This window comes from Nicotiana tabacum, chromosome 7 (assembly GCF_000715075.1).
Source record: "Nicotiana tabacum cultivar K326 chromosome 7, ASM71507v2, whole genome shotgun sequence".
Taxonomy (NCBI): Eukaryota; Viridiplantae; Streptophyta; class Magnoliopsida; order Solanales; family Solanaceae; genus Nicotiana; species Nicotiana tabacum.
In genome coordinates, this window is record NC_134086.1 from 47,156,048 (window position 1) to 47,170,709 (window position 14,662).

The 14,662-nt window shown below is 38.1% G+C and overlaps 1 protein-coding gene across 1 annotated transcript; it reads right to left on the bottom strand.

Annotated features, from left to right (window-relative positions):
* Nucleotides 1–13,046: 13,046 nt before the first annotated feature.
* On the bottom strand, nucleotides 13,047–13,907 carry LOC142162077 (uncharacterized). The gene has a single exon (XM_075218383.1). It carries the CDS (start codon nucleotides 13,905–13,907, stop codon nucleotides 13,047–13,049), a length of 861 nt encoding a protein of 286 aa, XP_075074484.1.
* Between the last annotated feature and the right edge of the window lie 755 nt (nucleotides 13,908–14,662).

Consider the following 14,662-nt stretch of genomic DNA (forward strand, 5'->3'; position numbering starts at 1 on the left):
TAAATTCTAGTTGATATGTAAGGATAAATGAGAAATCTAGGGTTGGGAAATGGGGATTATCGGTGATAGTTTTTTTTTAATTTTTACTTTTTTAAATACCAAATATATAATAGTTAATTAATTTGTTAATTTTTAGCCCACTGGCTGGCCTAGGCACAACCTCGGTCAAGCCTCAAGGGCCAGCGGGATGAGTTAGGCTGGGCTTATAAGCCTCAGTTTTAAATGGGCTCAAAAAAATCTAGCTCAACCCTACCCAAGTAGCGGGCTGGGTTGGGTTGGCCTCACGGGCTAAACCTATTTTGACGGCTTTAGGCATAAGTGAACCAAAAAGGTAGATATAGGAGTATTTTTAGCCCAATAAATGAATGCAGGGTATTTTTAAATCTTTTCCAATAATTTAGAGGTATTTTGAACCCTTTTTCCGTTCTAAAAATAAGGTCAACCCATCAATATGACTCTAGTTAGTTTGATTAAGCATGTATAGCACAATATTTTAATTGTAAAAAAAAAAAAAGATTAAAGTTAGAGCAATAAGAGGAAAGAAGTCGGAAGTAATTGATTTAGGGTGTGTTTGGTATGAAGAAAAATGTTTTCTATTAAAAATATTTTCCAAAAGATATTTGTATGGAAATGAGTGATTTTAGCACTTAGTTTCCCTTGTTTGGTTGGCGAGTGAAAAAAATTTCCGGAAAATATTTTCTAGTATTTGGTTAGAGAGTAGAAAATATTTTTTTTGAAAAATAACTTACTCACCCCCCTTCTCTCAAGTCCCTATGTTTCTTGTGCGCCCCCCCCCACCCCCCCTCCCTCCCAATACCCAACGTTTTCACGACTCTATTTTCTTAAAAAATTTAATTATTCTTCTAAAAATTCACACAAACCAAAGGAACTAATGTACTATATTACTTTTTAAAGCAAAAATAACGTTCTATAACTAAAAAGAAAATATTCTTTTTTTAGTTAAAAGAAAGTGCTCTTTCTACAACATAACATGAAAAAAGAATACTCTATCTATAACATGAAAAAGTACTATTAATTATAATATTTTAATTCAGGGTGGCGGAGGGGATTGGGGTGGGTGGGGTGAGTAGGTGCGGGTGTGGCGGTTGGTGGGGTTGGGAATAAAGTGGAAATGTTGAAAAAGAGTTTTGAAAAATGTTTTCCCCTCTCTTGATAAGGAAAATATTTTCTTCCAATTGGAGGAAAATTGTGGCAACCCGGCCAGTCGTCTCATGAGTTACCGCTCCGTTTCCCCCATTTCTGCTTCTTATTGCTTTGTTTATCGGTTCTATGAGGGATCGGGTTCGGAAAGGATTTAGTAAGGTTTAAGACACTTAGTCTCTTTTGAGGAAGTTTAAGTTGGAAAAGTCAACGGATGTTGACTTATGTGTTAGAGGGCTCGGATGTGAGTTCGATGGTTTGAATAGCTTCGGGAGGTGATTTGAGACTTAGGAGCATGATCGGAAAGTGTTTTGAAGGTCTGGTGTAGATATAGGCTTGAATTGGCGAAATTGTTTTTTTTTTCGTTTTCTGGTTGATAGGTAAGATTTTGATATATGGGTCAGAATGGAATTCCGAGAGTTGTAGTAGTTCCGTTGTGTCATTTGGAATGTGTGTGCAAAATTTCAGGTCATTCGGACGTGGTTTGGTTGGGTTTTTTATCAAAAGTATAATTTAGAAGATTTTGGAATTCTTAGGCTTGAATCCGATGCGGATTTTGTGAGTCGATGTTGTTTTGAGCATTACGAAGGTTGGAACAAGTTTGAATGAGGTTATGGAATATGTTGGCATGTTTTGTTGAGGTCGCGGGGGCCTTGGGTGAGTTTCGGGTGGTCAATCGGACCATTTCATATTGTTTGGAATTGCAGAAAAACTATTGTATGTTACAGAGGAATTAGACCTTCGTGTTCGCGAAGGCTTAGCTGGAGAAGGCTGAGATTTTGGCCTTCGCGTTCGCGAGGAAGGATCTGCATTCGCGAAAGGTTGGATGTTTGTGCATCGTGTTCGCGGGGTGGTATTGCGTTCGCATAGAGGAAATTGGGCAGCTGAGCTTTAGGGTGTTTTATTCATCGCGTTCGCGAGAGAGGTAACGCGATCACGAAGGGTCAAGCTGAGGAGCCATCGCGTTCGCGATGGGCAGGTCGCGATCGCGAAGAGGAATTTTTGGTCAAAGTTATTTTGTGCTTCGCGAACGCGAGGCGTTGACCGCGTTCGCGAAGAAAGAAATGAGGCCTGGGCAGAATGTTTAAATAGTCATCTTGTCCGCGATTTTGGGGTTTATTTCCACCATTTTTGAGCGTTTTTGGAGCTTTTTGAAGAGGATTGAAGAGGGATTCAAGGGAATCACTTGGAGGTAAGACTCATGGACTTGAAACTCGATTCTACTGTGAAATTTACCTAATTAATCATGGAAATTAAGTGTAAAATTGAAGAACTAGGGCTTGAAATCGGAGACCTAGAATTTGGGATTTGAGGGGTCGTTTGTGGTTGGATTTTGATGCTTTTGATATGAATGAACTCGAGGAGTGATAAGGAATCCATTAATGTGATTTTTACCAGAATCCGAGACGTGGGTTCGGGGGTCGGGTTTTGGTAATTTCGGGATTTGTGTTGTAAATTGATTATTTTCGCTTAGGCTTCATTCCCTTAGCATATTTTGACGTCGCGATTCTGATTTTTGATAGATTCGACGCGAGTGGAGGCTGATTCGATGGGCAAAGGCATCGCGGGCTAGAGTTTGGACCGGATTGAGGTGAGTAATGATTGTAAATGATGTTCTGAGGGTATGAAACCCCGGATTTCACATCGTTATGATATATTGAGGTGACGCACATGCTAGATGACGAGCGTGGGGTCGTGCACTGTTGGGGATTGTGACTTAGTCCATCCTGAATGTTTGTTTTACCGCGTATTTTACTAAAAACTATTTGATATCATCATGTTTTGGGTTGAATGCCATATTAGAGCCTCGTGCCAACTATTTGAACACTTAGAGGATTTTTACTGATATTTCCTCACTGTTTGACTTTATACTTGAACTCAGTCATGTTATACTCTACTATTTTCATAACTCAGTCATGTTTACTCTGCTTTAACACTTAAAATGATATTTCAAATGATATTTTGGGCTGAGCATCATGTTTTACTGTTGACCGAGTGGCTTTTGAGATTCTGACTGAGTAAGGCCGATGGCCTATGTTGTGAGCAACACCTGATTATTATTATGAGGCCAAGGGTTTGAGATTTGTACGCCACGAGGTGGCTTGTTGATATGAGGCTGAGGGCTTAGTGATGATTCCACGAGATGGCTTGATATTGTTCTTGGGCCGTAAGGGGCCCCTCCAGGAGTCTGCACACCCTCGGTGAGCGCGAGTACCCAGTGTGATGAGAGAGATAGCCCAAAGGGCTGGTGTTGTTCTATGATCTTGCCCGAGGGGCGATCCTTTATATGTTTATCTTTCCTATTTACCTGTCATTTGCTTGTTTAATTGTTCAAAAGGCACTTTATGAAGTTTTAAACTGAACTCAGTAATTTTGTACATCTTTACTGCTTCACTGTTTTTATTGGCTTTTACTGCTTCCTTATAGCCCATAATGTGCCTTACGTGATTTCTTGCTTTCAGACTTTATTTTTGATTATTACTCACTGAGTTGGAGTACTCACTTTACTCCCTGCACCCCATGTGCAGATTCATGCACATCAGGTCCCGCTAGCGAGTGTTGATCTTTGCAGCTCCTGCGGATTCGAAGATTCTCTAGGTAGCTGCCGGCGTTCGCAACCTAGAGCTTCTTCCTTTATCTTATCTTCCTCTGTTTTGGATTTGTATTAGACTATGTAGACCTTTCTTGTATCATCCGGATTATAGATGCTCATGACTAGTGACACCCCGATGTCGGGCTGTGTTGGTTTTGTATTCCGCAAATTGTATTATTCACCATATTTTGGAGTTCTATTATGTTTAATGACTTAATTCTTATTGTTTAATTGGTTAAAACTGAAATGGGAAAGAGTCGGTTGACCTTGGCTTTACGAGAGGCGCCATCACAACCGGGTCCGGGTTTAGGGTCGTGTCAAAATGAATTCAAGAGGAAAATATTTTTCAAAATATTTAAGTCAACCAAACATGGGAAAATTAAAAAAATATTTTCCGGAAAATATTTTTCTTCCCACCAAAAACACACCCCTATTTGCCACTCATTTTATCCATTTTACCTCAATCAAATTCCTTTAAAAAAATGACATTTGGAACTATGTGACGAATTATTATTCATGAAAAGTTGGGAACAAAAATTCAAAAAGCTTTCTTATTATTTATAACAATTACTAGCTAATTATAAATGCTATTATAGATATATAATCAACTTTAGTAAAGGCCAGTAAAAACTAAACATTAGATCTTTGTATGATTATTTTTTTTATTATTTAAATTGTTAGAGGGTATAAAACATCATATTCATGATCTACTACACGTAATCTTCATTATATCAATGAAAATTCAACTTTTATCATAATATAATATCAAATTAAGATGCATAAACTAACAAAACAAATGATTAGCTAGCATTGAAGCCTTTTAAGTGTTCTCTGTATCGAATTGGATAACTTAGTTTATGCTAATTCTTCATAATTAGATCACGTGAACTTTATTCTTCAGCATCCATTTTTTTCCTTTTCACTACTTCGAAAGGTCACGTATTTTGCTTTTATTTCTTCCTCCTTTCTTTTGGCATTCGAACATAATAGTTGTTTAACTAAAAATAGAGATTTCGGTCAAAGCTTATTTGTAGAAGAACTCGGGTTACTGATAATCATGTAGAAATAGGAATGATTGATGTAAATAATAACTAAATAGAAAGCAAAGTAAATCAGTATATTCCAATAGTATTTTGTGTTCTTACAAATGTTCAGTCCTCACCTTTTATAGATATTTCTAAGTAATACGTTTTTCTCATTTCATAATGGAGTCATTATGGACAATTAATGACATTTAATGCAACGTTATAATTGGTAATCTTTACTAATTTAATACTATAACATTTTCCGTAATTAATGCCTATTAGTTACCAATAATACGTATCTATACCCCTTTTGCTATTTAGGTTCATTCTTCTGATGCGTCTTCAGAATACCAAGAGGTCCGAGCACCTATCCCTTTTGGTTTTCTTGGATCTTTGCCCGTGCCTGCTAAAGCTCGTGCCTCTTCAACTATTCTTCGTCAACTGTCATTCTTTTACCAGTCCACGTGTCATGACATGTCACCTCATAATTAATTCTATACATGAACTTAATTTTTCCCAATACTGATAGTCCCCCCACTTGTCATTTATTCATCAATAGAATATTTGAGAAGTGGATCTCATTAAAGCGGGAATATTTGCTGCCATTATTCCTTCTTTGGAACTGATGCTTCATACGTCACTTCCATTTAATGCTCGTGACGCGTGACATCTTCTGATTGGTTTTGCAACTTTTCAGCGTCTTTTAGGTCTTTTTTACAGCTTCATCAATTACGAAGCGACAACTTCCATCGTGACGTTTCCATCATTACACCTTTTCCTTTGACGGTTGCTTTTGAGTATAAATATAGTTTTCGTCTTTGTCTTTCTCATAGAAAGTTTAGAATATTCACTCTTGTTTTCTTCTTCCTCGTACTACTATGTCTTCTTCAAACCCTAATCCTCGAAGAGTCCCCATTGTTGATGACCTTCCTCTTGCTCCTTTTAAAAGCAGAAGAGGAGGAAGACTTTGTAGTTTAGGGTCTTCATCGATAAGGGACTCTTCTATACCTCCAGTGAGTTCTACTCCCCCTTCTAGAACTAGGGGTTCTCTTTCCCATAGATCTTCATCTAGAAGCAAAGATTCTAATGAACCCCTTCGTGAGCCTTTGGTAGATGAAATTGTTCCTGCTGAACTATCTTTTTACACTGATAGAGAATCGATCAGAAACCAAGTTTTTTCTATGTCTTCTTTAGATCGTGCTAATATTTACCCATTTCAAATCACCGAAGGTCTGATCTCTATTGTTCGTAGGGATTGCCACTGGAGACATGATTTCTCCATTATAATTCCCAATGCGAACCAAAGGATTACATCTTATTTGACCAAGTTTTCTTTTGTGTATACATACCCTTTTACGCTAAATTTTAAACCCTAACCCCCCTCATTTTTTGACATTTTTTTAGGACAGATTGGCCCCATTGTGTGGAGGGTTGTTGCATGTTTAAGGCATTTAAAAAATTTGGCTAATTTGCCTTTTACTTTCTTCCATTTGATTCATATCTACTCCCCTAAATTTTCCGTCATGGGATTTTCACTTTAGTAGTGAGAAGTATGAGAGTGTTAGTTAGCCCAGAGGATGATAAAGACTGTGGCTAGTATGCCAGGTTTGTTGTTGTCCCTACTGTTGGTTTAGTGGGTGAAGAAAATGTTCTATTTCCTGAGAAGTGGAATTTTGCATGTAAGTTTTCCTTTTACAACTTTTTCATCTTTTCCCTTTACTTTTCCCGCTACCATTTAACTTTTTCCTCTTTTCCAGCAACCATGGGAACTGTTGATGAGATTCCCAATTTCCGTGGTTGGGTAGAAAAGTTATTGAATGTTGCTCCAATGGAAGGTAGATCTTGGAAAAACCTTTCGCATAGGTTTGGTTGGAAGGTGAAAACTCATGGTAAATGCTTTTCTCAACTCTTCTTCATACTTTCATTCACCTTTTCTTTATAATTTGTTTTGATCCTTCTTTTTATCAGGATTTCCCATTTGAGGTGTTAGTGTTGATGCTGTCGTAGCTTCCAGAGTTTCCTTGGAAGGGGCTCAAGAGATAATCTTGGGTTCTTCATCGAAAAGGAAGGCTGATACGACCCAGGATTCTGAAGAAGAGGAAGAATAGGATGGAAGTTCCTTGATTAAAAGGCCGCGGGACAGAAGACGCATCTTTTCAGATGATGAAGCAACTCCTCCTCGTTCTATTCCCATAACCGAGCCTGTTGAAGCCACTTTGGTGAGCTCTGATGATGATACTCCTACGGCAGCTCGTGACTCTGATGATCAGCTTTTTTCTTGTGGGTTTGATAGTGATAATGTGGGTTTAGTTTCTGATGAAGTACCTGTTCAAGCCACTTTGGTGAGCACTGATGATGATACTCATGCGGCAGCTCGTGACTCTGATGATCAGCTTTTTTCTCGTGGGTTTGATAGTGATAATTTGGGTTTAGTTTCTGATGAAGTACCTCTTTCTTCTTTTACCATGCCTGCTCCTGTGACGCGTTCTTTACCAGTTGTGACTGCTACCGTTGCTGTTATGCCCCAAGCTGTTATGACTTCTTCTACAGTTCCCCCTACTACTGTCCCTCATACTGAGGTTAGTTCCTCGAGTGGAAGTGGAGCAATGAAGCAGATTATCATTGAGGTTCCTGCTGATGGTAACCTTTTGAGAAAGTCAGGTCGGGTTGACGTGTGGTTGAAACCTCTGATCGGTCGAGTTGAAAAATTCAAGCTCGAGAGTCACAACTCTTTGACTTGGATGAATGATATAGTGCAGTCATCATTGAAGGTATTTGTTACTTTTCACACTTTATTCCATCCTTCTTTTATTAAGGTTCTTATCCTTTTCTTTTTTTTAGATCAATCTTGTTGGCACAGAGATGATGAAGAGGTTTTCTCATACGGAGCAGTTAATGCATGATTATCAGATTGAAGCGGACAACTGGAAAGAACAATATGAAAGCCTAATGTTAGAAGAAAGTAAGTGCACCTTAGAGCAGCAGTTGAAGGTTTTGACTTCAGAGTTAACAGTTGAGAAGGCTTCCTCAAATCAAGCTGACAAGGACAAAAATCTCCTCGAGACATCATTTTCTGAACAACTCTCTAAGGCCAGTGAAAAGATTAGAAGGTTGAAGGTTTTGTTAAGCGAGAAAGAGGTTTACACTGGCGAACTCGTGCAAACACTTACTCAGACCCAAGAAGATCTTTGTGAGTCTTCTGATAAGGTCAGTTCTTTAGAAAGTTCACTTGCTCCTCTGCAATCTTCTTATGATACTGCCTTGGCTGAGAATGAAAATCTCAGAAACGAGATCGATCAGTGGGATAGAGATTATGAGATTCTTGAGAACAAGACTGCTATTGAAGTGAGTTGGGATATTTTAAACACACGCCACGATACCCTTGTGGAGGCTAGCCAAGAGGGTTTTAACTTGGATGTTGAGTTAGCCAAGATAAAGGAGACTATTGAAAAAACTCAACAATGCCAAGATTTTCAATCTCCCATGGCTGACACTCCTGAGCATGTTGAAGATGATATGGGTACGGTGAATGCCCCAGCTTCTTCAAGTCAACTCAAACCTTCTGCTGCTAATGATACCGCTTTAGATCCTTCTTCTGCCCCTTAGTGAAAGATTGTGAAGTGTAATTCCTTTTTTTTCTTGGTGGTTTTACCCTTGGTCCCATTTAGGGGTTTGGTTTTTGAAAATGACAAGTCCCCACACCTTTTCGGGGCATTTTGTACAAATGACAATCAGTTTATGACTAAGTTCATACTTAGTCTAAACTTAATACTTTGAAGTTTTTGTTTGACTTAATTATCTTGAGCTTCTGTTTTGCTCTTTTTTGCCTTTATATTTAAGGTTTTGTTTGTTAATTCGTGGGTTTTTGTCTTACCCTTTTTGCATTTTTTTTAAAAAAATGCTTTATTAACTTTATGGATATCTGAATCAAACATGAATTTATAAAAGAGGACCCTTTTATATACGACACTTAATGAAGAAGACATCTCAACTTCATAATGGTGTAAATATACGGAAAAAAATAGGAACACACATGTTTCTTGAAATAACTTTGATAAAGTTTTTATCTAAACTTTATCAAGTTTAAGTAACATCTTACATGTATTTAAATATCTTCTATAACTCTTCGTAACTGTTTTTATTACAACAGATTTGCAAAAAGGAAATAAAATCTAAGGTTTTTTTTTACCCATAACTAAACATAGACTTTAACCTAGACATCATAAGATTTTAAAATCTATATGAAGGTTTTTTTGACTGGCTTGTGTTGTTGGCTTGTGACTTTGCTCTGCACTTGATACATTTGATGAGTAGACTTTTGGGCTTTACTTGGATTTAACTTGCATTCAATCTTCTTTGCCTTCTTTATACATATGTCCTATGTATATTATATAGTCCCCCAAGTGTTTGAGCTTTGAAGTATGAAATCTCGAGCACTTGATTACTCCTTCCATGCGGTCCTTTTCCTAAAAAGGAAAAATATACGGGACTCAGACATATAATTTTAGATGAAGACTGCTTAACCCATTTTAATTTCTATCAGAATAGTTATAACCCTAGACCGGGAATTATATTTTTTTCACGTGTCTTGCCGGTCGTAATTCATTATTTAGTGCGGGCTAGCTTTTTGCCTATCATCTAAAATCGTTAGTAAAATTTTAACAATTCAAAAATAAAATTTAAAAATATGGGTACCTACCCGTGGACATTTCCTTTCCTTAGAAATAGTATCTCTTCAGATGAACAACATTCCAATGCAAAGGTAGAATCTTGCCATCCATTGTTTTCAGCTCGTATGCTCCTTTTCCTGCGATACCGTAAATCTTATAAGGTCCTTCCCAAGTTGGACTTAACTTTCCCACATTAGTTGCTCTCGTTGATTGGAAAACCTTCTTGAGGACGAAGTCCCCAATATTGAAGTATTTGAGATGAGCTTTTCGATTATAGTATCGTTCCATAACTTGTTTTTGCGCTGCTATCCTTATAATGTAGCTTCCCTCCTTTCTTCAAGTAAATCTAGGTTTATTCGCATTTCTTCTTCGTTTGACTTCTCAGTTGCTTGTGTATATCTCGTTCTTGTCTCCCCTATCACGACTGGGATCAAGGCTTCAGCTCTGTATATATGTGAGAACAGTGTTTCCCCCGTACTTATTTTTGCGGTTGTGCGGAAAGCCCACAAAACACCATGTAATACCTCTGGCCAATTGCCTTTTGATTCCTCCAACCTTTTCTTCAGATTGTTGATAATGACTTTATTCGTTGATTCAGCTTGTCCATTACCCACCGGATGGTAAGGCATTGAAGTAAACCTTTTAACTTGCCTACTTTGAAAAATTCTATGATTTGTGCGCCTATAAATTGCAGGCCGTTATCACATACGATTTCCTTTGGTACGCCGAATCGGCATATGATGTTTTGCCAAATGAAATCTCTAACCTCTTTTTCTCGTACCTGTTTAAAAGCAACTGCTTCTACCCACTTAGTAAAGTAATAAGTAAGTACTAGCAAAAATCATACCTTGCCTTTGGCTAGCAATAGTGGTCCCACGATGTCCATCCCCCACTTTATAAAAGGCCACGGTGCAATGACCTGATGTAATAATTCTGCAGGTCTATGCATATTGTTACCGTATCTTTGGCACTTGTCACATTTAGCCACAAAATTTTCCGCGTCTTCTTTCATTTTGGGCCAATAATAACCGACTCTAATCATGGTTTTCACTAAGGATCTTCCTCCCGCGTGATTTTCACAATGCCCCTCGTGTATTTCTCTCATCACATACTCTGTTTGAGAAGGTCCGAGGCATCTTGCTAGGGGACCACCGAACATTTTACGATAAAGATTGTCTTGCTTTAAACAGTATCGAGCAGCTTTTTTGCGAAGTGCTTGAGCCTTTTTCTTATATTCAGGGAAAATTCCATACTGTAAAAAAGTGACAATCTCATTCCTCCAATCCCAAGTTAAATTATTGAAATTTACCTCGTTTTTGTCTTGATCAAGTACTGAATAAAATAAATGAATTACAGAAGCATTTTCATCATTTATCACTTCTGCCGCAGATGCAAGATTAGCTAGGGCGTCTGCCTTGACATTTCCTTCTCTCGGTATCTGCAAAACTTTCCAGGTTTGGAATTGCCTAACCAGATCACATGCCTTTTCTAGGTATTGCTGCATTCTTGCCTCTCTGGCTATATAAGTCCCCAGCATTTAGTTAACTACGAGCTGCGAATCGCTTTTGATTACGACCTGTTCTATGCCAAGCTCGCGTGCCAGTACTAAACCTGCAATCACAACTTCATACTCTGCCTCATTGTTAGTAACAAGGTGACATTTTATGGCTTGTCGTATGGTTTCACCCGTAGGTGGTACCAAAACAATTCCTAGACCTGCCCCTTTCACATTCGATGAACCATGGGTAAATAAAGTCCAAGTTCTTGGATTAGACCCGTTGAATACTTGTAGTTCTTTTTCTGCTTCTAGTTGCATCCCTTGGCTAAAATCGGCCACAAAATCTGCCAACACCTGTGACTTTATTGTAGTTCTAGGTTGATATGTAATGTCATATTCACTTAACTCTATGGCCCACTTGGCTAACCTACCTGATAACTCGTGTTTATGTAATATATTGTGTAGGGGATAGGCAGTTACTACAGAGATGGGGTGCATTGAAAATAAGGTCTTAATTTCCTATATGTCATAATTAATGCAAGTGCAAGTTTTTCTAGATGAGGATACCGAGTCTCAGCATCTAATAATGACTTGATAACATAGTAAATTGGAGAATGTTTACCTTGATCTTCACGAACTAAAATAGCACTCACCGCTACTTCTGAAACAACAAGGTAGATAAGTAATTTTTCCCCATCCTTTGGTTTCGCGAGCAACGGTAGATTTGACAAGTATACTTTCAAATTTTTGAGCGTTTGCTGACATTGCTCAGACCATTCGAACTGATCCTGCTTATTTAGAGCTGAAAAGAACCTAAAACATTTTTCTGATGATTTGGAAATAAATCTTCCCAAGACTGCAATTCTTCCGGTCAGTCTCTGTACCTCTTTTTTACTCGTAAGTGTATCAGAGTTTCCTCAATAGATTTAATCTGCGCGGGATTTACTTCAATGTCACAGTTAGAAACAAGAAATCCCAAAAACTTACCTGATGAAATGCCAAATGCACATTTCTCGAGGTTTAACTTCATGTTAAATTTACGGAGAATCTGAAATGTATCAGACAAGTGTTGGATATGATCCCCTGCTTGTTGTGACTTGACCAGCATATCATCTATGTAGACTTCCATGGTTTTCCCTAAATGTTCTTGAAACATTTTGGTCACCAACCTTTGATATGTGGCTCCGGCGTTTTTTAGACCAAATGGCATTACTTTGTAACAATAAGTCCCCCTGTCTGTTATAAATGAAGTTTTTTTCTCATCTATTGGATCCATTTTGATTTGGTTATACCCTGAATATGCATCTAAAAAACTTAACAACTCATATCCTGTAGTAGCATCAATTAGTTGATATTATGCGGTAATGGAAAAGAATCTTTAGGACAAGCTTTGTTTAGGTCAGTATAATCTACACAAACTCTCCACTTTCTATTCTTTTTAGGTACTATTATGGTATTAGCTAACCAATTTGGATATTTTACCTCACGGATTGACCCAATTTTTAGAAGTTTTTAAACCTCATCTTGAATCACCTAATTCTTGAAAGACCCTTGCTTTCTTTTCTTTTGTTTGATAGGTGGATATGATGGATATTCATTCAACTTGTAAGTCATTACTTCCAGGGGTATTCCTGTCATATTAGAATGTGACCAAGAAAAACAATCCACGTGAGTTTTCAAAAATTCAGTCAACTTACCTTTCATTTCGTGGCTTAGGTTGGCCTCAATGTAGACTTTCCTTTCAGGCCAATGTGTGAATAGTTCTATAGCTTCCAACTCTGCAATTGTCGTTTTGATGTTTTCATTTTCTTCTAGTTCTTGGATGGAATCTGGCCTCGAGTCTACATCTGTCCGCCCGTGTTCAGTTGAGGCTTGTGTTGCAACATCCTCAACTAGATTCTGTAATTACTATTTTTCTTCATTTTTTGCGCTCGAATCTCCTACGGAGTTGATGCTTCTAGATGTCTGTTGATCACCACAGATTTGACGTATTCCCCATTGTGAAGAGAATTTAATAACTTGATGCAGGGTAGATGGCACAACATCCATTTCGTGAATCCATGGTCTACCGAGAATCATATTATAAGCCATATCCATTTTTACCACCTGAAATTTCGTATCTTTGACAACTCCTTCTGCGAATATTGTGACTCATCTCCTTTTGTTACGACGCTTGAGTTGCCAAAACTAGATAAAGTATGCGCCTTGGCCACCAACTTATCTTTAGCTTTCATTTCGTTTAACACTCTTAGCAAAATGATGTTCACGGAGCTTCCTGGATCAATCAAAACACTTTTCACATTAGTGTCATGTACAAGTAAAGATATTACCAGTGCATCATTGTGTGGAGTTAGTACACCATCTGCTTCTGCATCTTCAAATGTAATACTTTCTTCTTCCAAAACATGTCGAACCCGCTTCCCATGTGTGACTATAATCTTAGAAACTTTTTTGGCTGACATATATGTCACGCCATTAATTTCTTCTCCTCCGCTTATAACGTTAACAGTCCTTTTTGGTGAAGGAGTTTTAGGGGGCTCCTGCATGTTCTTCATATACGCTTGCTTATATTTTTCACTAAACAATTCGGTTAGATATCCTTGCTTTAATATATGGTCAACTTCACCTTGCAGCAATCTACAATCTGTCATTTTGTGACCATGATCGTTGTGAAACTCGCACCAGAAATCAGGATTTCGCCTATTCGGGTTTGATCTTATTTTATTTGGCCACCCCACCTTATCACCCATGCTTCTTAATACTGCTACTAACTCTGATGTGCTAACATTGAAATTGTAATCGCCAAATTTTACCTTTGAGCCTCTATCACCATCTCCCATCTCTCGTGCGTTTTGCTCTTTACCAAACCTTGACGATGAGCCTGACTCTCTATCTCTCGATCTATGATCGTACCTTGAGTTATCCTGCTTTGAACGCGAGTCTCTTCCTGTTGGTCCCATGTAGGGCTCGTATCTATTTTTACCGGTCCTTTTTTCAGTTTCAGCACGTCTCGAACTTGCTCTCTCCTCTTTTTGAGACCGAGAGATGGTATCTTCTTCTATCCTCAACTACGTGTTGTATCTGTTGTAAACATCATTCCAAGTTGTTACTGGAAATTCACGTAGACTTTCCTTGAGTTGTCTCGTGGCTTCTGAAAATTTCTCATTAAAATTACTAGCAAAAGCCATAGCTGCCCAGTTATTAGGTACACGCGGCAACATCATCCTTTCACACTGGAATCTGTCTACAAATTCTCTAAGCAGCTCTGAATCTCCTTGCTTTATTTTAAAAATATCCTCTATTCTTTTTTCAACTTTTTGAGCTCCCGAGTGTGCTTTGATAAATGAATCTGCAAGCTCAGCAAAAGAATAGAATTTTCGGGTAAAAGAGAATACCATGTTAATGCTCCCTTAGTAAGTGTTTCACCGAATTTTTTGATCAATACTGATTCAATTTCTTCTTTGGTCAAGTCGTTGCCCTTTACACCAGTTGTGAATGCAGTCACGTGGTCTCGTGGATCAGTTATTCTATCGTATTTTGGAATATCGGGCATTTTGAATTTCTTTGGAAGCAGTAGAGAAGCAGCACTGGGCTTCCAAGGTTGTTGTGAATATTTGTCCATATCTATTCCCTTAATTACAGGCGGTACTCCAGATATTTGCTCTATGCGGTCGCTTTGCTCCTTGAGCTATTTCTGCAATTAATACCAAATTTT

Coding starts and splice junctions, on each gene's coding strand:
- LOC142162077 (XM_075218383.1), bottom strand. CDS start 13,907: ATGGGACCAACAGGAAGAGACTCGCGTTCAAAGCAGGATAACTCAAGG.